The following is a 26,834-nucleotide window of genomic DNA, read 5'->3' as shown; positions in this document are numbered from 1 at the left end:
CTCTCTCTCTCTCTCTCTCTCGGATACAGTGTGTGGCTAAAAAAAAAGTCAACATTACTAAAAACGTAACGAACTAACGTGCCTTTAACAACCATATTTTCAAACCCTATCATTTATTATAGAAATATAAAAACCTATGAAAGTAACATAAAAGAAACATAATAAATGTAGGAAATGACATACATTTTCAAATATACTGATTAAATTGCATGTAATGGCTTAACGACTTATGGAGTATGATTTGCTCTAGATTGTAAAGGTAATCAACGACGCATTGTAAGAACGGAGATAGCAATCAGGTTATTCAAGTATTATATTTTGACAAATTGGAATTATTATGTTATATTTATATCGAGGCTTTTCACGAGGTAAAATATTTACAGTTTACTCGTCAAATTAAAAATATACCTTTCTACATATATTTTTAGCAGGATTTTTATATTAATTTAGTAAAACATGTAATATCTTTATTCTTAGGTCATATTTTTCTTTTACTAGTACTGTAAATATTAATGTAATCATTGTTTTTATATTAATATATTTTTAAAAAGAGGCTGACGATTAATTATGAAAATTCTTTTACAGTTTTATAGATCAATCCGTTTTTTGGATTTCATGAGTGGGGTGAAACAAAGTTTTTTAGAACTCATGTTCTTATAGTATATTTTTTTTACATATTTAAATATTTTTCCTTTTTTAATATCCAATACTAATAAAGAAAGCTGAATCAGGATGCACACATAATAGAAAGCCATGGTCATATTTGCATTATTTAGCACTGCTCCCTACGTTTCTCCAAACAACATCCCAATACATAAGAGTTAGCGATTTTTACATCAGGTTTATGTCTGCGTGTGTCGTTCTTAACAAATGGCGTTTTATTTTACATCGACAATTTTATTAATTATTTTGTTTGAAAAAACACTTTTTCATTCTTGGCAAAATCTCTTTTGTTTTAATTGTATTAGGTTTTTATTAGGTTGTTAAAACTGTGGTTTCATTTAAAGTGGTGATGACAAAAACACTTTGTAAAGTCAATTATTACATTTTTTATGACTTGAAATTACCTAAATAAACCAGAAAAATAATCATTATCATCTTCTGATTCATAGCAGCATACGCTGCTATGAATCAAAAGATATTTCGACAAAGTTATACCTACAACGTTATCGTTTTATCGAAACTTATATTTGAGTCAAAATTTATGTTTCAGCATCCTGTTCAGAACTTACTACGAATCCTTCTAACCGTAATTTAATAAAATTGAAGCTAATGGATATTCAATTTTAACAGACATTGCCTTTAAGCTGAAAATTTAATTAATTTTAATACTCAATATTTGCACTTACAATTGATACTCCCTAGCCAATCTACCTATTAAAGTATATTAGGTTAATCTTTATTTTCATATCAATATTTTCAGAAAATTGTTTCACTTGTATCAATCACTGTGGGAAGTTTTTAGATGTTGATTAAAATTTTAGTTGTCTAATATATATATTAGTGCATTCTTATAATGGTAGACAGAAATAATCTAAAGATTTTTCTTAGAGAGCTTCACGCTGTATCATATAGCAGCGTAGGCAGAGCGAACCTGGGAACCTAGTATGAAGACATTCTGTTCCCATTAAGATACTTCCGTTCTCTAGTTTCCGCCAAATTCTGCGTGTTGAGTGCTGGAACTCAACGCCCCACTTTTGTCTTGTTAGCAGAGCGAGAAATAAAAATATTAAATATATAATTTTCTCAATCAAATCCACAACCAGTCGCGTTTACAGTAACGCTTGTTCCCCTCCGCCACGACTGGGCTCCAATATACTCTTATAGGTACTAATTCACTCATGACTTAAACCACACTACAAAGAAAGTTATAGCCAAGTAGGTCATATGAAGAAATCCTTCGCCGATAAGTTTTATTGATAAGAATTCGTATATCGCTTGCCTTAATCCAATATATTTTGAAATTTAAGCCGATATGCCAATAGTACCTAAATCTACACTAATATTATAAAATTGAAATGCTTGTATGGTTAAACGCTCTGATCTCAGTAACTACTAGTTCGAATTGAGACTATTTTTGTGTTGGATAGTTAATTTATCGAGGACGGCAAAAGTCCAAACTCTCCACAGCTCTTCAACGCAAAAACTTTTACAAAGTTCCCACGACTTTCATATCTATACTAATATAATAAAGCGGAAGAGTTTGTTTGTTTGTTTGTTTGTTTGTTTGTTTGTTTGTTTGTTTGTTTGTTTGTTTGTTTGTTTGTTTGTTTGTTTGTTTGAACGCTAAGATCTCTGGATCTACTGGTCCGATTTTCATTGTTTTTGTTTTGTATGAAAGCTGCATTCTTCAGAAGTGCTATAGGCTATATAACATTACATTACACATATATACTAATATATTTTAAAGTACATTCTAATTTGACATGCAATTTATTCTGCCATGTTAATAACAACCGTCGTTGCTACGCGACCGCTACCGCGACGTTTTGATATTCATCCTTATGAAAATAAATATAATAGTCACTTTTAGCATTTTATCTAGATTGAAATTATAGTTTACTGTATAACATACTAATAAATAACTAAGAGATCTAACTAAGATGTCACTGATTCCAAATGACCTAGCCACCTAGCGGGCGGCACAGTATGACCGACGCGAACGGGCAGATGACGTTGACGGTTTTATAAATTTTCATACATTTTCGAACTTTGTTGTTTATAATTAATTTAAAATACACTTTGATTCTCTTCTTATTTTATTTGATATTGCCCGCTAAAAATATCCGTAGAGTCGATATCTATGTACACACGTACGGAAAGGTTTTTCTAATATTAAGAATACCTATCCTTTAGTTACTTTTAATCCTTTTGTTAGTTCATTTCAATAACTCAGATATTTTTTTCTAATAATGTGTATCTACTTATTATTCTTTTTGATTATTTGAGCTTATATTGTCTTACTAATTCTATTGAGAATTGAAAATAATTTCATGAATATATTTAATAAATATTCTTATAGTTGAAGCAGGCGTAGCCGCGTCCGGGTCCACTAGTAAATAAATAAAAAGGGGGATACATTGTGTGAATCAACCTCAGCTCGATCATTTGCCTACGTATTTGTAATGATAAAAAAACTTCCTTCTTATCTCGATTTCACAATACTATGTAAATGATAAAAAAAAACATTGTATAAGTTACTTGTATTTACCCAACTCCGTAGTTGGCCCAAAAAGAGGGTTATGTTTTTAGTGTGTATATATGTCCTGCGTCTCATGTGTGTGTCATGTACTCTAATTCATGAAAACTTAATCTTTTAAAGTAACTTCATTGGATTGTGATATATGTGATAATATCTATACTAATCTATACTAATATAATAAAGCGGAAGAGTTTGTTTGTTTGTTTGTTTGTTTGTTTGAACGCTAAGATCTCTGGATCTACTGGTCCGATTTTCATTGTTTTTGTTTTGTATGAAAGCTGCATTCTTCAGAAGTGCTATAGGCTATATAACATTACATTACACATATATACTAATATATTTTAAAGTACATTCTAATTTGACATGCAATTTATTCTGCCATGTTAATAACAACCGTCGTTGCTAGGCGACCGCTACCGCGACGTTTTGATATTCATCCTTATGAAAATAAATATAATAGTCACTTTTAGCATTTTATCTAGATTGAAATTATAGTTTACTGTATAACATACTAATAAATAATTAAGGAGATGTCACTGATTCCAAATGACCTAGCCTACGGGCGGCTCAGTATATCCGACGCGAACGGGCAGATGACGTTGACGGTTTTATAAATTTTCATACATTTTCGAACTTTATTTGTTGTTTATAATTAATTTAAAATACACTTTGATTCTCTTCTTATTTTATTTGATATTGCCCGCTAAAATTATCCTACTTAATAGAGAGAAATGTTTAGTTATTTCGTAGAGTCGATATCTATGTACGCACGTACGGAAAACTTTAGGTACTTTTTCTAATATTAAGAATACCTATCCTTTAGTTACTTTTAATCCTTTTGTTAGTTCATTTCAATAACTCAGATATTTTTTTCTAATAATGTGTATCTACTTATTATTCTTTTTGATTATTTGAGCTTATATTTTCTTACTAATTCTATTGAGAATTGAAAATAATTTCATGAATATATTTAATAAATATTCTTATAGTTGAAGCAGGCGTAGCCGCGTCCGGGTCCACTAGTTAATATAATAATGCGGAAGAGTTTGTTTGTTTGTTTGTTTGTTTGTTTGAACGCTAAGATCTCTGGATCTACTGGATCGATTTACTTTGTTTTTGTTTTGTATGAAAGCTGCATTCTTCAGAAGTGCTATAGGCTATATAATATTACATTACACATATGTACTAATAAATTAAAATACTTTCTAATTTGACATGCAATTTATTCTGCCATGTTAATAACAACCGTCGTCTCTACGCGACCGCGTTCGTTACCGCGTCATTTTGATATTCATTCCTTATGAAAATAAATATAATAGTCACGTTTAGCATTTCATCTAGATTGAAATTATATTTTTATAGAAATTATATTCTTATATTTCAAGCAGGCGTAGCCGCGTGCGGGTCCGCTAGTTATTTATAAAATTTCAATTGGTTGCGATTACCCTCTCTATCTCTCTCACTCTATATGCGTTTCCCGAATAATGAATAAAATAAAAAATCAAACCCAAAGAAAAATATTTTTCTTCTAACGACTACTATGTCTAAAAAGGAAAAACGAAACACTATCTCTTCTTAAGCGAGCATCACTAATATCTAAAATCGATAAATCGCTCCATCACTCACTGTTTGATGTAAAAATGACTCCACAAAATAACATTTATTTATAGATTTTAAGGAAAAAAGTCGTAATAGTCCCAATATCCGGACCTAGGAAATTGATTCAGGTTATTTCTAAGCAAATTTCTTTCGTAGTCGAAAGATTGCTTTTACTTGATCTTCTTTAAGATTTCTTTCCAGTAAAACGACTTTTGATGTTTACTGAATAAATAATGACGCTATAACATAGAGGAGTAAATTCTTTATGCTTCAGGGTTTAAATTTTAAAAACTATAACAGCGGTTTAGTTAGTATTAGTTCTTGAGACTTGCGTGTTCAACCGTACAAACTCTTCACCTGAAATCCTGGTGTAAGACACTCTGTTCCCATTAAGATACTTCCGTTCCTTACTTTTTGCTGAATTTTCGACAGAGCAAAGGAAAGAAAATATTAAATATACCATTCCCTCGAATGGGAATCGAACCCACAGCCGTCGCGCTTACAGTAGTACGCTTGTGCCGCTGAATAATATTGGCCTGGTCTTATTTAAGATATAAATAATAAATCCCTATTTCTACATATACATTATGATAGTATTTCAGAGAAGCATTGCCCGATTATTTTTTAATTTTGAATTGAACAAACAATAATCGCGTTTGAAATCAGACACCGTCTTAGGCTTGTCACTTCGATTCACTTTAATAAAATTTAAAAAGTAAAATTTTACACCCCAATAATTATTATATCAAAAAGATTTTTCTTAAAACTTTCACAATACTCACTCAATAATAAAAGTCGAAAACTTGAAGCGTATTACGAAAAATTGTCGAAATAATTTAATTTTCACTGAAACGTGAAAAATATGGACATTCATTTTATTACTTCATAAATTTATTGTATTAAAAACTTTTGACTAATAATTTCAGGCAAATATAATAAATATAATTTTACTTTGAATTAAGTCATTGTCATGCAGTAGGCACAGTTACGCCGGTATGGGTTGTGGTTCGATTCTTACTCGAGGAAATACTTACGAGGAGAAGCGGCCTGAAAAGGTTTTTCGAAGGCGGGAACCTGACGATGCCCATTGGGCACCAAAGGGCACACTAAAGTTGCAATGATGATGATGATTATAATGATACCTATTTAATTTCATGCCTTAATCCGCATATACGAATGAATTTTCTACTAAGTTATAATACTAAGAAAATATAAAAATGATAATATTAAAAAATTAAAGATTGTTTGCTATATTTCAACGGCTTATTGACTAGTGGTTCGGAAGAATTCGGTGTAGCCAGTTCGTAAAATTAAATGTCTTGTTCAACGACGCGTACGAAATGTAACGAAAAATTGGACAAAGTTCGGGTAAATGAATATTGCCTATTTAAATTCTATACGGAAATTTTGTTGGATAGAGAACTTAGTGTTAAGAAATTCCGTTTTCCACTTTCCGCCGGAACTCAAGACACTATGAGTTGAATGGCGGATATTAATGCCACACGTTATCTACGGATCAGAGAAAATAAGATAATTTATACCCCCGAGCAGGAATTGAAGCCACAATTATTATATTTACTCATACACTGCCCCACTGTACTACGATAACATCTACATATCTTCTATATTATATATACGAAATTAAAAGGTCACTGACTAATCTACGGTATCTTTGGTATCTGAACCGTTCGAACTGACATTTAACATTGTAGATCTAATCTTCTTACCTTCGTCTAAAAAGAGCTTTAGATATACCTAACATATAACATAATTTTTATGACATTGTAAATTATTTGCGGAAAAATCCATCGAATGGGAATCAAACCTACAAGCGCAATTTTATTTTATTTCACATACCTCTATATGTAAGAAGAAAGTAAGATGTCTGTGTCAATATTCCTTTTATCTAAGTACAAAAGACGACAAGGGTCCAAATATGTCATTTTGAATTTCCCAAATGGAAATGTAAAAAGGAAAAAAGAATGGAAATATGACTTTTCTGATTCATAAATTGAAAGTCTAGATAATAAATCTTTTACGATACAAGTCAGTTTTGTCAAGTCTATAGTTTCTAAGGGAATAAAGTGAAGTAGGTTTGGAGTTAATAAAATGTATATGTTTGTTATTATATGTTCGTACATGCTGTGTCAGGTTATTAGGGTGAAATCTGAGGCTGTTATGGCGCAACGGTATACTTTGTGAGTGTAAAAGCATCGTTATAGCTTCGATTCCCACTCAGAAGAAGGAGCTATGATCATTTATTCGCTCTTTTAAAATACGAAATAATACAAAATAAAAATCATAGATTTTAACAGACATGTGAGGCCAGTCTTTGATCAGGAGCACAAAGTGTGACTATAAGCGCGACAGGTAGTGAGTTCGATGCCTACTCGAGGAATTGAAATATTTAATATTTCCATAATTCTGCCACTTAACATGCAATGCCTCCAGAATTCGACAGAAAATGGGGAACAGAGTGTCTTAACACTAGGTTTCCTTTGCCTACCCTGCAGCATGCAGGGTACAGCGTGACGCTATAAAAATGTAAGGCAGTTATTACGCGATCAACACCAAAACAACTTTCCGATTAAAGAATCTCAAATTTCTATCGTGAATAACGAATTAACTATCAAAGAATTGATTGACAGCTGGTAAATTAGAACTCCCTGGAGATTTTCCTTTCGTACAAATTGGCACTTTCGCTATTTCTTAAACATATAAGCTAAGCTGTTTATAATGATATAGTAAATAATAATTAAGTTATGTGGTTTGTAATAATTACGTATATTAGTGCGGCCAGTCGCGTGTCACTGTAAAGGCGGCAGGTTGCGGGTTTGATTCCCATTTGATTCGAGGAAATGAAATATCTATTATTTTTATTTCTTCTCTGCCTTACATACAATGCCTCCAGAATTCAGGGAAGTTTTTTTTTTTATTTATTTATTTATTTATTTTACAATCTTAATATATACAAAATCTCTTGCCAAACTCGTGAGTTTGTAGGCAAGAAGCGCTCTTTACTTAGTATGGTTAAATTATAAGGGTTGGTATAGTAGTTTAAATTAATGTAGTAACATTAATTTAAACTACTATACCAACCCTTATAATTTAACCATACATACATAACACAAAAAAAAAAAAAACAACAAAAAAATAGATAAAAGATAAATAACATTAATAAACTTAACACATCTTATATATTATATCTATTCCTATACTATATCTTGACACTCCAGTGAGGAGTGGAGTGTTTTAACACTAGGTTTCCTCTGCCTCCTACTACATACGGGATACACTGTGAGGGTTGGTATAGTAGTTTAAATTAATGTAGTAACATTAATTTAAACTACTATACCAACCCTTATAATTTAACCATACATACATAACACAAAAAAAAAAAAACAACAAAAAAATAGATAAAAGATAAATAACATTAATAAACTTAACACATCTTATATATTATATCTATTCCTATACTATATCTTGACACTCCAGTGAGGAGTGGAGTGTTTTAACACTAGGTTTCCTCTGCCTCCTACTACATACGGGATACACTGTGAGGCTAAAAAAAATTTATTACTTTATCGAATAAATTATTAAATTTTTAAATGTATCTTGTATATGAATAAATATGATTAATTACCCAAAAATGGGAAAGATGATCGATCATATTTTAATTAAGCTATTACATTCTCTGTTTACACACTTGCTGCACAGTGAAACGTTTTATTTTTTACACGATGACATCGTTGTATATTCGATTTTCATTCTGGATAATATTTAATTGAAAAATATTTTATTTTAGTGACCTGGCTTGCCCTGTGTTTTATGTTTTTGGTGTTGTCCGGTTTTCATCTGAATTCAAGGTAATGTGAGTAAAAGAACTCTACGCTCTCTTTCTTGCCAGGGCATAATCTTACCACTCTCTTATTAACTCGAGTACGGATCGAACTCACAACCGTTCCGTTGTTAAACTATTCTACTAAGCTTAAGGCTTAGTTGAGTTAAAGTGTCAATATAAAACTATTTATTGCTATAATCTACCCTCCCTTTCTCTTATTAAAACATTAAACTTTAATACGGTAACTAATGCAACTTTTACTCACTCTAGATAACGTCTTATCTAACATTAATGAGATCGTGAATAAGGCAAATGGTATTTGCGTTGTAAAGTAGCTAATATAGAAAGATATATCACGCTTTTTACTAATAAATGAAATTATTTGAAAGTTTTTTATAGTATTTTAATGTATGTGAATTAAGTTTGGGTTTAAATAAGTATGAAAAAATAACTTTCTTTTCGCTTAGGAAATTTCCATTTTCTTTAAATTCGAAAAATGTGTATATTTATATAGTGTAGAGTGTAGAGTAGAGTTGACGTTATCCTGGCGACTTGGGACAAAATCTGACTGTAAGTACGTTGGTTGTGAGTTCGATTGCCAATTCAAAGAAAAGGATTATTTTTTGTCCGTATTGCGAATACTGCATATTTGACCTCAAAGTGAAACCCATATAGGATCACTTTGTTGTCTATTTATGTCTTATCCCTCTGTCAAAATCATTTATGCATTGTTTTGCTACATGTTATATGAAATTCTCTGCGTAATCCAAACCTATTGGGAACTTCCCACGGACCTACAGTTCCGAATTTTGACAAGAAAAGTAAACTTACAATACAAATAAAGAGAAAAATTCATAAACTGAAAATTTATAAATATCCTTCAGTGCAATATGACAGCAAGCTTTCTTAATAACAGTATACACAACATTTTTAATTTATAAAAATATATTGTAGTTTGAATAAAATAAACTTTTTATTTTCCTTAAAAGTTAAAAGCTTACAGAATTATATGCTTACATATGTATACGAGTATAAGTAACATGTGTATGTTTGGAAAATTTGCTAGTAAAAGCATCAAAATTCTCATCACTCAACGTCGCGAGTAACAGCTGATGTAATAAAACTAGAAAATGAAGAGATCTGATGTACCTTTCAAACTGAGTTAAAAGTCCTTTACATACTACTTTAAAACGATTAATAATAGAAAATATAAAAAAGGCCACGCATACATGAGAACTTTAAAAGTATTTGAAATGTATATATTATATTTTATACAAATATATTAAGCAATATTTAATTCGTATTGAATTTCAAAATTCTCAGCCATCTTGAAGCATTAAGCAAGAAATAATTTAGTTTAATTATTACGAACTGAAAATGTTTTCGAGCAAATAATTTATTCTGTCGACATATTGACAGCTGGAGATTCAGAATTGCTTAAAGCTTTTCGATATTGCCATTTTAGTTCATTTGTTTGACTTTTTTACTTTATTCTAAAGCGCTATGAAAAGATACAAGGACTGTTTGACGTTATTTATTGCTTCTATCTTATATTTATTACTTCTATCTTCTGAACTCTCTTAAGTAACATTAAAAATGTTTATTTGACGATTTATCATCAGACATTTAACCTAGAATTAGTAGTAGTTTTTTCTTGCACGTAACAGAGAATACTGAAGGAACCCATTGTTAAGTCATTCCGTTTTCCCAACTTTCTAGTTAGTTTAGTGGCGGAACCAAGCGCTGCGTTTTTTGTTTTACCAACAAAGCGAAAGCCTCCGCTGCTATGGTCTCATAGAATAATCAATGACAAAAATATATACGACTTACGAGCGTCAGTCGCTATGGCTTAATAATTTTATAGATACGTTCCACCGTTCCATCTTATCAATATACCATTATGTCTGCACTCTAATATTCTGCATATACGAGTATTTCTATATTATAACTTTTATTACTTGGTTTTCAGTAAAAGTCTCATAAAATGTTATATGTTATTCAACAGTAATGTGCAATAAATGCATATATGGCGTAAAAAATGAGCATTAATGACTGCATTAGCGATTTTACGATCTATTTTTATTACACGGACCTATAGAAAACGAGTGATGGAATTAATTAAAAAATAATTCTAAATATCAAATGTCAGGAATAATTATTGCTATACAATAAAAACGTGGAATTATGGAATTCTGGATTCGGTTGAGTGGCGGAACTCAACGGTGTGCTTTTTGCCTAGTTACCAGGGCAAGAAAATAAAATTATTAAATATTATATTGGATGGGAATTATTGTGCCTCTGCATCACTATTGGCCTCTTAATCTTATTGTATTGGCGCAAAATATGAAAAACATGTATTGGAAAACTAAAAAGTTATAAATTATCAACTTTTATATAATTAGAAAACCTTGTAAATGGGGGCTTAAGCGAAACTAGTCTCGTTGCATATAATGGTAATAACAATTGTGCGAACATTGTCATAGTATAGACGTCATTCTTTTCTGTTTATTAGAAAACAGTTTGGTTACGCAATTGGAACTTTCTATAAAAAAATTGTAATACACTTGGAATTTTTTTAGTAGAAAAGCGACTAAAAATATGGCACATATTTTACTATTGAAAGGCTAATTATAAAGTAAAGTTATAAAGTTGGACTTCTGGTTACAAATTAATCTTAGATGTATATTTGTTTGCATATCTTTAATTTCAAGACACTTTTATTGTATGTTTAAAATTATTAAATTAGCTTGAAAATATAAAAAAAATACCTATAATGTTAAAATTCGTTTAAAGTAACAGAACCAATAATTCTTAATTTAATATTTTGATAACATTATCTTATTTGTTTCAGGTTACCACATCAATAAATGAATGAAATTGGCCAAAGAGAATACAAGACCAGTTTGCGGTGATGAAGTTTGAAAATAACACCACAACATGGACCCATACGAATCAAAACAAAAGCTATCTAGAAGAAAAGGATGGAAGCTTCCAGAAAACGTTGTCTTAGTTACGACATATATATTTCTTTTTATCGTGACAGGTAACTGTCAGACTGTACAGAAAGAAAAATTAAGTCAAATCGATAGCTCTGTCCAAGCAGACATAAATAAATTAGAAAATAAATTAGATTCGAGTTGCCATAATTGTCAATTTAGTAATAGTAATAAATTAAATAATATCAACACTGAACAGAAAGTTCCAAAAGAAAACAACTTTCTTTTCAATATTATAGATACAGTCAGTAGGTTTTCTGAAAAGTATGTATTTGCAAATAATACGGAGAAACAGCTACAAAATGTATTGGAGAAATTTATAGATAAAGCTCTGAAGCAAAATAGCTACGAACTATTTGATGGTGTTGAAATTAAGGCGATAGATAATAAGAATAAGACTAGACCCAAAGAAAATTATGAGAACAATGAAGTGGGAAGAGCATTGTTCAGTTCATACACTTATGAATATAGACTGTTCCAAAAAGTAAAAAACTTTATCGACACTCATATATTGTCCATCAATCTTCCAAAGGCTGCACGACTAATCGGATTTAGATGTAAGTCATAATTTTTTTCTAATGAAAGTTGTATAATTGCAACGTAAAATTTCATATATCAAAATGGATACTTTAGACTGTATCATGAAATAGATACAAAATAATGTTTATAAAATAAATTAGGATTATTAGAGAAATTAGATAATTTTTGGATTACGAAAAACATATCTTATCTTATCTTTTTATAAGCATTGAGAAGAGTTCATAACAATTATCTCACGCTCTATTGAGAAATTACTTCAAAATCACATATATACCCGTAACTAATATAATTATAATATGTATTGTTTAGTAAACAAAACAGTTTTATAATTTTAAATTTTTTTTTTATTAAATAAAATTATTTCTAATTCATTTTCTCACTCTAAAATCTTAAAATCTCATTCACTCCAAAATCGTAAGTAATTTATCCTATTATAAAATAGTATAATAAGCGCTTTAAATAAGTTAAATAACACAATACGAACCACGAGTCCCAACGATGGACAGTCCCGCTCCTGCTAAAATAATAAGTTTTTAAATAGAAGATAGAAATAGTCACTCAGACAGATTGAAGTATTTATTAAAGTCCTCAACTATTCTTTTATAGCTGAGGACTTTAATAAAATAGATATAAGTATAGTACCTATAACTTGAAGTTTCAATTTCAGCGTTCGGTCTCAAAAAGTTCTTCTTACCACTTCTAATCGGCGCTCAAGTTTTCAAGAGCATCTTGCTGGCCATGTTTTTGCCGAGCATATTGGGGAGTTTCGGCAAAATTTTGGGCAAAGGTGAGTCCAAGTATGCCTTAATTAAATCACTACAAAGTCGAAAATTTCCGAAGCTATTTATGTCACTGTGGGGAATTCGTGACTTTTAAGGATCTTAGGCAAACAAGTTGATTTGTACAGGGTGTTTTTTTAATGTTAAAGTTTATTAGTGGGTGAACTTTTTTGTTAAGTTCATTAAAGACTTCTTCGAATTGCGAGTATCTAAGGCTTAATTTTTTATTAAAAGTAAATTATAATTATGATATTAAATTTCTTAAATGAATATTAAAAACGTTGTATTTTAATAGTGCTATAATTAATATCATGATTTGTAGTGCTTCAAATTTATATTCTAGTTAGTATGTAATTTTTACGTAGAATCTGCAAATAAAACTAAAATTCTTTGTTTTAATTAACTTTAAATTAATATTCTTCTTGCTGGAATGAATCTTTTATTTCAGATTTATATTAAAATTAAAAATAATAATTTTCAGGTATATCTCAAATATCAGCGACTTCCAGCCAAGCAAGTTATCCGCCAGCCAACGGGGACGATCAAACTGCCTATAACAACGATAATAAAGACTTCATGGGTTACGAAACCAATCAGGCGGCGACGTATGCATATCAGGATGAATTATATGGGAATACTAACGACGTTAATGATGTTTCTAATATTGATATGTCACGGTAAGATTTATTTTATTCTTCTTATAGGTTTTAGTTATTTTTCTTTGCATATTATAAATGGTAAACAATAGAATGACGCCATGACTAGATGTGACCGCTGTTCCACCTAATACCGTTTTAGATACATTATTTGTTCTAAATTGTAGACTATATAGTGTATAGTGACTGGATAAACAGAATGACGTAAGTCAAAGTGAAAATGTTAAAGCAATAATAATAAAGAAAATGCTCCGGTAGTTTTGTCACGTTGAGAGGATCAGTGATGATAGGATGAAGAAAAATATAAATGATGCTAGAGCCTTCCGAGGTAAAAGAGGGGAAGGGAGACCTCAGCTGCCCTTCGAGAACACAGTTAATTATATTCGAGGAAAGTCACGTCGTAAAAAGCATAAGGACCCCCGGAAGGCATATTTTGATTCGAAGCTTTTGTTGCTACTTTTTCCTGCTCCTCTGAACAAATTATACATTGCTGTAAAAAATTATAATAAAATAAATTATACATTGCTGTTCGTGACTTACAGACAACATACAGACGATATTACTGGAGTTAGAAACTTCAAATTTGGCAGTTAAACAGCATTAGGAAGCTCTAAGAGAAGGTTTCTCGTAATTCTTACGTTTATTATAAGTCTTAAAGTCCACGTGGACAAAGTAGCAGACGACGACTAGTATAATATATTTATGTATTTGTAAGTAACGTATACAAATACTGTATGTTTTACGATCATAGCCTACATTTCGCGGACGCTCTGAAAAAAGTTGAATCCCGTCGGGACGCGGTCGGAGATGCGAAGTGCGCGTGAAAACTTTCCAAATGACAGAAAATATTAGTCCTGTTACTTATTTCCATTAGTGGAAGTGAAGTTTTTATAGTATTTTTTTTTATTTTGTTTGTTTTATTTTTAATAATTTTATATATATATTTTGAATTATTAATATAGGATACGATGTAAAAATGGTATTTTTTATGAAATATTAAATGTGATGATGTGTTAAGTTTTAAATTAACACTTCTTTGTTCTTTAAAAAAGAAGTATTCTTATATGGGAGTATTCTTACATGACTAATATATTGAAGATAGAGAACTGAGAAAGAAGTGATTTAGCCGTTCGGATATATTTTATTTAAAAATACGGGAGTAATTATGGAACTATATGTTCCATACTTTTATTCTTCAGCTTCACGCTTTATCCCCTGTAGCAAGACAGACAAAAATAACCTAGTGTTAAAACACTCCGTTCTCCGTTTTCCGCAAGAATTACAGAATTGAGTGTTGTAAAGAAGAATTCAATACTGCACTTTGTCAACCTGGTCAAAGTGAGACAATAAACAAACTATGAGAATTGAACCCCCAAACTCATACGTGTTCGACGTCACAATGAATTCTTCTTTTTCTCCACAAAAATCATTCCACACGAATGTAAAAAAAATCTCTTATCGCAGTTACAAAATCTATTTACAAAAAAATCGTAGACTTACAGTGTTTTGTAACAAACGGACACTACGTAGAGAAGATCCTATCCCATATAATCTGATCCAATTTCAGTATAAAAGTTACATCTTCGTCAATTTGTCCCTGTCAGTTCGTGAATGTACGTCCTTAACTTTACATAATTTGATTGATCTATTTACCATACTTATATCAAATTGAACTGATTTTCTGGAAACTGTCCTCTAAAAACTTGGATTTTATTAGTTTTCCAGCACGATTATTTGCCTTTTTGTGTATGTGCTAATAAAAAACTTGAGATAAACTCGCCCATTGAAAATTCCATGATGATCCGTCCATTACAGAACCAGAGAGTCAGACAGAGAGATCGACAGACAGACATCTCTGATCACAGACAGAGATCAGACAAGAGTTTCTTTTTTCTTTTGATTCTTGATTGATTTCTTCACGCTTTATCGACGATTTCGTTTCTCTGAGTAGGAATCGAATCCACAACCTCATAATAGGTAATCTTATCTTTCTCTGAAAAGAAAGTATATTTTTATTTATATATTACAGTTTTGGAGTCGGCGGTCAAAAGGTATCTTACTTGCCTAGCAAGAACAGCTACTATAAAAATCAAATGTCTACAAGCAACAATTATAAGGTAACAATTGAGACTTATTTAAACGATTAAAAGAAAAATAAGTAGGTACAAATTTAAACAATGTTTTGAAACGAAATTTTTTTGCAACTACGGCGTCAAGTCCTAAATACCTTCAAAATTCGGAGATCGGAAGTGTCTTAATGGGAGCACAGTGTCTTAACACTAAGTCCTAGGTTCCCTCTACCGTGAAGTTAAAACAAAAAAACACAAAGAGAACTCAAGTTGTAACAATCAATAAATAATTTTGACGTATATCAACGACGATTGAATTATAATACATATTTTTAAAGGTAACCTTTAATAGCTTAATTATTCTAGCAATATACCGTAGATCATATTAATTATGGGTTTAACGCCGCTTTTATTGGCCAGACGGTCGTTCATATTTTATTTAAGGAGCAATCAAGCAATTATGTCAGATCGACCTTAATAATAACCTTAGCGCTTATAATATTTTATTAATATAGTCTAGCTGAGACGACTATTAGGGTACTATTTGGTTCTAGGTTCAAACTCAGCTGGAAAAAACTTATATTTGTATGTACCTATAGACGTTCCATGGCTTATCGTGAATTGGCTTGTTGTTACCAGAAGGGATAACAGGAAAACACTTTAGGAAGTATTTTCTTGTTGCTCGCTAGAGTGGGAATTGAACCCACGACCGTCGCGCGTCGCATTTACAATAGGACGATAAGCCATTATGCTACAAAAGCCTCATTCTCTATTTTAGACACTTAGAAAATTGTTATTTTCTAAGTGTCTAAAATAGTTATTCAATGATTTTTAGTATTACTATATTTATACTTAATAATATTTTTCGTACTATTTTTAGATATTCCAGAAAATACCCGCATCTTCTATGATTCTGAGCAATTACGATCCGTTTTATTCACCGCTGCTTTCTCGTCTTGATGGCATCTTCGCTAGACTTGGTGAGTGAAAATAGACTTTATTTATATATAGGCAAAGTTTAAAATTACAGTCAATTTGAAAAATAGCTGAAAACACAAATATATAAGACATTTTAAAACTGTTTGCACATTCTTGCAATCGTCTCTATGGTTTTGGTTGATAATATTTGCATCGATTTGAAATCATTACCAAGTTTTAGAAGACAATATGGGGTATTGTGTATGGAAAATCTAATCTAATCTAATATTTTTCTGTATTAATGCGCACTACTGTATCACTGCTCACTAATTCCAAATATTTTTACCTCAAATTCAACTTGGATTTAGCTGTAACAGTAGTTATAAAGACAAAGCACGACGTTAAGTTTCGCCTCTCTTGATGCAATATCTCAGATTTGGTCGCTAGATCCTTTCTTTCTACCCTTTTATTTGTAATACCGGAAATAAAGCATGTATCTGAGAATAATCAGTAAACCTGCAGTAAATTGTTGAGGTACCTTGATTAATTTCTTGAGTTTTGGGTTTTAATATTTGGTTTGAAATATATGCAGTTTCAGTAAAAGGAGCGCTGCCTTTTCCAACCTGTATAAGTCGAGTACTTACTTGAATGTTCTCGTTCAATCAAGCGAACTCTTTGTAATGTTAATTTTTTATTAAGATATTTTATTAAGCTACTAAATATAATATACTACAAGAACGTAAATACATATTATAAGAAATCATAATTGGTATTACTTTATTTTTACTTGCTTTCACCAAGTGGAAATCGAACCTAAAGCCCAGCCTGCAACACGGTGATCTCTTGAAAGAATAGAATAAATATTTCTATAGTACATTTTCAAATTAAAAATAAATTATTATATTTAAAAACACTATAGGGGAATGTAAAATTTTCTGGAAATTTTTTCGCTTTAATTCGACTCATTCATTTTAGTCTAAACAAGTAACTAAGAATTTATCTATTTTTATTGTTGCTATCACTGGACTGTTATAAATTCTATGAACGTGTAGTAAGTCCCGAGAGAAATTTCATTTTTGCATTTTATCAGAAGCCTTGTGAATTAAAATGTTTCTATAAATTTTCTTACAGCTTTTTGTTATTGTACTTATTTTGATGTATTAAATTTTGTAATTTGTGTGGAGAGCCTAGTGAAAAGTCGCTTTGTTCTGCAGTTTTTGCCATCTTAATTTACTGCGTGCAGTCAGCGGAACCTAACACCGCAATATGTTGACCCAAATTTAGATGTCTTAGACACATACACATACTCTACAATTAACAAATTTTGGTTGGACCATCCCTATATAACTATACGGTTTCCTATCCCTAAGCCTAAGAGTCAGTCATTCCTAAGCTAATTTGATTAAGCCAATTTGACAATACTGATATAATCTAAAATCTAAATAAATAAGTTAAACTCACGTCATTAATTCCAGGACTAGTACCTTCAGATACGGTGACAGACGAGAGCACGATGATCGGCGGTCAGAGCCTCAGCGACGTCAAGCTGGAGTCGTGCCGGGAGCAGCTCATTTGTCTCATGTACAACAGCCCCGCCAAATATGCACCCTACAGTAATTTAGTATCGGCACAATTGAGCAGGTAAATTGTTAGATTCTGTTTTAATTAGTAGTATTCTGTAGTCAGAGGGAACCTAATATTAAGACACACTGTTCCCTATTTTCCGCTGAATTCTAGAGGCTTTGCGTGTTGAATGACGGAACCCAACGCCGCGCTGTGCCCCGACACCAGAACGAAGAAAATGGAAACATTAAATATTTCATTTCCTCGAGTGGGAATGAGCGGGGATCGAACCCACAACCTGTCACGTTCACAATCACAATTTGTGCTCCTGCGCCACGACTGGCCTCATTATGTTATTTTTTTGAGATAAATTTAGTGGAAAGTTTTAGTGGAAATTGTTATCGGTGGAGGGATTTAACGCTCGATTTTATCTAATCAGATAAAAGTAGGATAAAGATATACCTATGTGTTAAATTAGAACCTTTAGATTCTAAAATTCTTCATTTAGACCTTTTCTAATAGTTTACACAATCAGGGTCGAGGTTATACAATATACACATAATGTGCAATTTTGTATAATTTGACGATAATATGAGTATAACAATATCTTTAAGCGGGCGAAGCCGCACTTGTTTTGCTTGTATAAAATAAATGAGAAAATTATACCAATAGGTACTTTTCTATTATATAAATTACTAGTCTAATAATATTTGTATGCATGTGGAAATTCAGCATATTTCCAAGTGAGGCCGAGTGAAGCACGCCTGCCAGCGAACCATACATTTATTACATAATGCACCTATTTATGTGTGTAGGTCATGTTCTAATCTACGATACAAGGGTCATTACAGTGATTTCAGCTTGGATTTATTATATATTGTAAAAGGATTAAAACAATATTTAGAATGATGTTCTAATATTACTGAAATATGTTTTGATTTTGTAAATATAGATTCAAAATATTTTAAAATAAAACCGGCCAAGTGCAAGTCGAATTCGCGCTCGAAGGATTTCGTACTTAAATATTATTTAAAAAACCACAATAAATCAAATTTGTTGTATGGGGGCCCCTAAAATATTTAAATAGTTTTGTTTTTTCGTAAAAAATACAAGATCTGTGATTTTTTTTAACTGTATTACTATCACAGTCCATGAAATACAGACAAGCGAAGTCCTTAGCCTTAGTCCCGTTTTATCCTTTCTAGGTAATATACTTACTTTGTAAATATCACGTTTTTGTAAAAGCATGTAGAGCTAAATATTGCTATATTTTCACTTTAAAAAAATGACTTAAAAACCTTTAAATATTTATTAAATTTCTATTCTAAAATGTATTATTTTCACAGAGAACTGAACGAACTACGTCGCCCAGTGTCCGACAACCCAGAGATACTCCGTTTCTTCCGCTACATGAGGGCAGCGAGGCGAGGACAGGAGGGCGAGGACTGCATACAGACGCACCCAGCGTGCTCTGTGTCGACACCCTCCCATACAATGATATCTGCTTACCATGATATCAATAAACTGGTGACTGCTAGGAAACTGAGGAATTAATATAGGTATTTTCTTGGCTAATAATATTTTTTTCATTTATCTTTGTAAGATTTACAATAGATTAGTATTTTAGATAAGTAAAGATGGAACGTTTTTGAGCTCCGCTGTGTATCCCGTACGTAGAAAGATAGACAGAGAGAATTTGGGAACCTAGTGTTAAGACACTCCGTTTCCATTGAGACACTTCCGCTACAATAATAATGGAAGACTATAATGGAATCGAGACATATCTTATTCGAATTGTAAAAGCGTTTTAAAAAAATTTCGGCGTAACTATAATATTAATGTTAAAAATTTACGGGTGTAAATAGGTAATCGTGTATATTAAATTTCATAAAGTTCTTTTATATTTACATTACCTTTTATATTTTAATATAAATAAGAAATGAAATTGTTTTTTTTCTTAATGCTAAATTTATTTCTTTATTAAAGTCCCAAACGAATACTTTACTTAGGATCGTTCCCTAGATAGTAATCGATTGAGAGATAAAAATACAGGTTCGTTAGTCTTCCAATACACAGTACTAGAAAATATAATTACTTTGGCTACTATTTATTATTACAATAGGTGATAAATATTTGTAAAAGAAAATTTAGTTTTCTTTATATAAGCAATGTATTCTACTATAATAATAATTAAGGGATTTGTTTTTTAGCTTCACTCTGTATCCCGTACATTTATTGAGCAGGGTAGATAGAGGGAACCAATGTAGAGTTAAGACATTCCGTTTTCTATTTTCCGACAAATTCTTGAGGTATTGCGAGTGGCGGAACTCAACGCCGCGCTTTGCCTTTGCCGTTATCAGAGTGTAGGAATGAAAATATTTAATATTTCTTTCCCCTGAGTGGAAATTATATTAATTGCCCTACTCTGGTTTACGAAGCGTAAAAATAACTTAATGGAAATTGAACACACAATCCCCATATTTTTATATTGGAAATAATTATTTTTAAATATTTCACGTTTTTATAACCCTGTCATAAAATTCAATTTTAAGTTTAAAAAATGCTAACTTCCAAGCTTAAAAATCTTCAGTAAAGTAATTTTCATCAATCTCAATTAAAAGCTTCTTCAGGTTAATAATAGAAACAACCATTCGGTTCCAACACTTTATTGATAGATACCACTGTGCCGTAAAGTAAGTGTATTTGCCGAGGCTCAGGCAAGGAATGAATCCCGACTACTAATTCCATGCCTTTTATATTATTAGTCAAATCAACAACTATCTTGACAAATACAATTATAACAAAATTGTGTCATTTGACTTCACAAAATATTATTTAAAAATTTAAGCCAAAGAAAATAACAACTTTATTAGAATTATTATACCATAATTCTAATAAAGTTTAACAACAAAATACTAATAAAAATAACTTTACATTATAACGCTAACAGCTCGGCCTTCCTTTACCTTCGAGTCCCCTCGAAAAATGAGAGAAAAAAAAAATAACCAAAATTTAAACAGACATTCATGTATATAAAACTTAATCTTTTCGGCCATCTTACAATTAATTGTTCCTACAATTACATATACAATTAAATAATTATAACAAAAAGAGAAAAAAAAAAACTTAAACAACACAGATATATCTGTTACACTCCATAGTTGGCTTATCGGCCTCATGTGTGAACAGGTTATGATTTTAGCCAGGTGTACTCATCATTTGACTTATCAGTCTCATGTACACCCAAACTAAAATCATATTACATCAATTTCTTACTCACTAAACTATTCTAAATCATTATCATTGTCATTATCATTGTCATTATCATTGTCATTATCATTGTCATTATCATTATCATTATCATTGTCATTATCATTATCATTATCATTATCATTATCAATTCAATATCTGTTACACTCCTTAGTTGGCCTATCGGCCTCATGTGTGTACAGATTATCATGTAAGCTAAATGCACTCATCATTTGACTTATCGGTCTCATGTGCACCTATACTTACTCATCATCATTTTCATGTTCTAAATCTCTACTCAACATGAGGAGATTCATATCACCTCACAATTGTTTATTTATCATAATCATGGTCATTATCATATTCAATTCAATATCTGTTACACTCCTTAGTTGGCCTATCGGCCTCATGTGTGTACAGATAATCATGTAAGCTAGATGCACTAGCTAGATGCACTCATCCGGCTTATTGGTCTCATGGGCACCTATACTTACTCATAATCATTTTCATGTTCTAAATCTCTACTCAACATGAGGAGATTCATATCTCCTCACAATTATTTATCCCATCACTAAAACTATCAACTTTACCATAAACTCTTCCTACACTCTTTATCAACTTTCATAATCATTCAAAACTTCATTATTAATTTCAACATTTGCTCAATTTCTTTCCTTGCTCAATTTCATCACTTGCGCATCTACTATTAACTACATCAAAAATTAAACCTCTAAATCTAAAGACTAGTCAACCGAGTCAATCAAGTCATCATCAGTATCATTTAAACCGATCCCGATTATAAGATATCCAAGGAAACATTTTTATGAACTGAAAATACTCCTTGATATTTTCCACTTTTAGTAATTGAGGTATGATCCTTATAATCTTGCTACAAGTTCTTTTTTTTTTTTATTTACCATTTTTAATCTTAATATCGCGTTGAACCCCAACCACCTAGTAGTCACCTACTTTGTAGTTATTAAATTCAAAATATTCTTTAATTAAAAAAAACTTATTATAAGCACTCTTGAATCGTCGCATGAACATATAAACAAAAAGCTACCACCGGCTCGGAAGGCAGTTCTGCTGAGAAGAGCCGGCAAGAAACTCAACAGTTGCTCTTTTGAAAGTCAATGGTATATTTTACTATTACATTGGCTGGCAGCTATCCTGCACTACATTCCCATACATGTATATCCTTTAAATATTCTTGTACAGTGTAATAAGCTTTACTTGTTAGAATTTCTTTGTTTTTTTTTTACAAATACTTTAAATTTTGGAAGTGGCAAACTTGGAACACAGCGGAATTTTATTATATACACGTATACTCAGACCGATAAAAGATTTATTAACTTTTTGGAGGCGAAAACTTGGCGTAACAAGCTTATCTTTATTTCTCGTTCCTATCGTATGTCCATCACTATTTTTACTATGACAATGTTCATTTTGTCGGGTTTATCTTTGAAGACATCTCGCAGAGAATCTCGCGCTCTTTTAACCTTCTTACGCCACTGTTATTTATTTTCTTGTTTTTTCTGATCATTTGTTATTCGTAAATTTACTTCTTTTCTTATGAATGTAGGTACTTCTTTATCAACGCTAATATTATTTCGTACGAACGGAGTCGTATCTTTTATTCCACATCCACTATCAGAACTAGATGATTCACTCACCAACATTCTTCTTCGTCGCTCGTGACTGCTACGTGGCCTTAACTGCAATTCGCTCGAAAGGTGACCTCGAAGCTCGATGATGCCATCTCAATCGGTATCTGCTAGACGAGCGCGAACTCAGCTTACGACCCAAGATTGGCCCACGTTCACGTTTGCGTCTTCTTATACCTTCATGATAATTTCAATTTACACTCGTGACTCAATCTGAAACTTACACCCAGTTGTATCAGTTTACAAAATAAATAAGTATATAAAAAACAACAATATGTGTACCTATTGTACATAGGTATCTTAATGCATACTGTTAATTTCAATTAATATAAAGATAATAAAAAATAATTGATACTGGCCTTAATATAACCTCTTGATGTGTTAACGTGGAAACACTCGCCACTTCTGAACTAAAAGCTTCTTCAGGTTAATAATAGAAACAACCATTCGGTTCCAACACTTTATTGATAGATACCACTGTGCCGTAAAGTAAGTGTATTTGCCGAGGCTCAGGCAAGGAATGAATCCCGACTACTAATTCCATGCCTTTTATATTATTAGTCAAATCAACAACTATCTTGACAAATACAATTATAACAAAATTGTGTCATTTGACTTCACAAAATATTATTTAAAAATTTAAGCCAAAGAAAATAACAACTTTATTAGAATTATTATACCATAATTCTAATAAAGTTTAACAACAAAATACTAATAAAAATAACTTTACATTATAACGCTAACACAATATTGTTTCAGGTGTACGACGCGACGTTCCTGAACGAGGAAAAATTTCATCCGAACTTTAAAAAAGTCGTTGCTTATTTTAAATTAAAAAAAAAAAACAATGTGGCTTCCTAACTAAAGTTAATTATTTAAAATTTAAATTACAATTTATTTTAAATTTTTAATAATAAAATGTGTTATATGGAACATAGGTATATCCTTTAACGATTCATTAATAATAAAATGAGGGTATTTGTATAATTTTCTAATAAATGTTATTATAAGTGTAATTGAATTAAATTAAAAGTTTTGTAAATAATATAATTAGATACACATAAGTTTTATTTTTTTATAAAAAATCCTTTTCTATAGAATTGTATGATTGTAATTTATTGTGTGTTAGATGAAAGTGTGTCATTATTTATTTTAGATTAAAAATAGAAATAATAATATGCATATACGAATTTATTTAACTCTATTAACATTGTTATAATTTTATTTCACCAATTACTTTCTTTTCGCATTTATTCATGTTTTTTCAAGTGCAATTGCATCATTGTTGTACTAAATAAGCGAAATAAAGTTTTTATAAGAACATATAACGTAATACTTACGTTATATGTTCTATACGTTCAAATACGAAATGTCTCTACAATTATGTGGTGCGAGGGGAACAGAGTGTCGGTAAACACTAGATTCTCTCTGCCTGCCATGCTATTTGTGGTATACAGCATGAAGTCACTAACAAAATACAGCATGAAGACACAAAAGTCACTAAACTAAAAATTAAAATTTTAGACAAATGAAATGTATATTTATTATTTTTTCATTATTTGTCAATAATTTTATTTGTATTTTTAGTTTTTTTTTTATTTTCCTTTAGATGATAGGTTGGTGTGAATGTTTTTGAGCTATATGTGGAATTTCCCTTACGTATTTAAAGTGTGCCCATAAATTAATTTATTGCTTGTATTTATTAAATTACATACATATTTGTATAGCTATAATTATGGAAATAAACATTTACCATTTATTAGTGTTTACTTATTTTATACCTATTTTCATTATAATGGAGATAACTGAGGAGTGTATATACTGAAAAATACTGACGCTGCTTTAGCTCGATTACTCCAATATATTAAAAGAATATAAAAGAAGATTCTGAAAAGATTTTCAATTTTCCAAATAGAGCTAAATGTACTTATTATCTACAAATTACGTAAAATAGTAAGTTCTCTTTGTAATTTATTTCAAAAAGAATTTAATTATATAGCAAGTTTAGTTTTAATGAAGTCTTTTTGTACTAATTATCTGTCTTCGAATTGTATAAAATATTGAAATTCAATTTTGAGGCCTTCGTGGCGCAGAAGCATACCCACCGTCTAATAGTAAATGCTGTGGGTTCGATTCCCACTCTGGAAATAAATTATTTTTGTTTTCTAACTCTGGTAACATGACAAAGTGTGCATTTGAGTTCTGCTATCTAATATAGTAAATTTGATTTCTGATATCTCTAAAATGGAGAAAAGTGAGAGAGAGAGTAGGAGATAAAAGTGGAGAACTTAAAGAAATCTGATGCGTGCAGAAGACGTGGGTGTAGGAATAGAGGGGGCTCGGGCCCACTCCAGAAGAGTCTAGTGCCCACCCACCCCAAAAACTAACAAAAAATAAACAAATGCCCTGATAATTTTAATAGATCTTTACACAATCATATTTCTTCAAAGCTAAAAGCTAAGTACGGCTATAGCGGGAGACACATTAAGCCAAGCGTGTGAAGCTCAACGTTTTAAAATGATGTCCTAAAAGTTCAGATCCCGGATGCAGGAGTCTTAGTTCTGCCACCTGTAAAAGATGCAACAAGGCCCTATTGTTGACTATTTAGCTCTTACATATTGTAATACGAAAATCGTTCATCTTGATACTTTCTTACATAACAGATAAGCTCAGCAGGGTAGACAGAGGGAACCTAAAGTAACCTAAGTTGCACTCCGTTCACATTGCGTGTTGAGTGGCAGAACTCAACGCCGCGCTTTGCCTCGATACCAGAGCGAAGTAATGGAAATATAAACGTAAATAAATATTTGACTTCTTTGAGTGGGGATCGAACCCAGAACCGTCGCGTTACAGTCACACTTACTGTAACGCGACAGAATATTTATTTCAAAATAAAAGGAAGGTGGGTAACGGAGTGTCACAGATTCAACACCAGGTTCTCTCTGCTGTGTGCAGGATATAGCGTGAAGTTAATTATTATTTTTTTTATTTTTAGATCGTAAATAATGCTTGTAAATAAGCATTATTTTTATGTAGATACAGTATAATTAAAAAAGTACGGTTAAGCTATTTATTTTTCATACTCGACAAAAGAATAACAGATGACTCATAAAGATAGCTATTACAATAAACAAATAAATATCAAAACGTTTTATTCCAAATATAGTGAATGTAGACGGAGATCCGGTTTGCCCCTCTTCTTCATATTAGTAGAAAGTTGACCTTTCTTGAAATAAATACAAGCAAAATTAACTTTATTTCTTTAATGATACAGTCGAAATTTAATTTAGCAGAAGAATTCGTACAAACACTCTATTTTTAAGTGCAAATAAATTTAAACTTTATTTAATAGCATTAAGATTGATTATAGCAATAATAATTATAAGTAAATTTTGGTCTTCATTTAAATCCGCGGTGCATAATATTGGGTAACATTTTATGTTTTTCGGTTAGTGGCTCAATCGCTATGGGTTTTTTTTAATACGTCGACTCATGTGTCAAGGTCATATAAATCTACTTCACGCTGTATCCCCCACACAGCAGGGTAGGCAGAGGTAACCTAGTGTTAAGACACTCCGTTGCCCACTTTCTGATGAGTTCTGGAGGCATTTGTCAAGGTTATATAAATAATATATATCTCTATTTATTAAACGGAATGCAAAATCTTTGTTTTCCTTTTTTTGAAAATGGTGCAGATGGAGGAGTATCAAATTTGGCTCAGTTATAGTTTATGTAGAGAAGGAGTGGAAAATGCTAAT

The 26,834-nt window shown here is 31.2% G+C and overlaps 1 protein-coding gene across 1 annotated transcript in view; it reads left to right on the top strand.

Moving 5' to 3' along the window:
* Osi24 (Protein) overlaps positions 1–24,332 on the top strand; it is a 51,396-nt gene extending 27,064 nt beyond the window's left edge. Inside the window, exons 2-9 of the mRNA XM_085203215.1 lie at positions 11,494–12,195; positions 12,846–12,965; positions 13,439–13,634; positions 15,643–15,730; positions 16,563–16,662; positions 18,076–18,241; positions 19,510–19,722; positions 23,836–24,332. Of these exons, the coding sequence (XP_085059341.1) occupies positions 11,580–12,195; positions 12,846–12,965; positions 13,439–13,634; positions 15,643–15,730; positions 16,563–16,662; positions 18,076–18,241; positions 19,510–19,717 (1,494 nt within the window). The 5' untranslated portion in view covers positions 11,494–11,579 and the 3' untranslated portion in view covers positions 19,718–19,722; positions 23,836–24,332. The remainder of the gene's footprint in view (positions 1–11,493; positions 12,196–12,845; positions 12,966–13,438; positions 13,635–15,642; positions 15,731–16,562; positions 16,663–18,075; positions 18,242–19,509; positions 19,723–23,835) is intronic.
* The last annotated feature ends 2,502 nt before the right edge of the window (positions 24,333–26,834 follow it).

The sequence above is a fragment of the Heliconius melpomene genome, chromosome 19 (assembly GCF_056956725.1).
Source record: "Heliconius melpomene rosina isolate 202511_hmr_F chromosome 19, ASM5695672v1, whole genome shotgun sequence".
Lineage (NCBI taxonomy): Eukaryota > Metazoa > Arthropoda > Insecta > Lepidoptera > Nymphalidae > Heliconius > Heliconius melpomene.
Note: the sequence above shows the minus strand (reverse complement) of the source record. Positions and strands in the feature narration are given on the sequence as shown.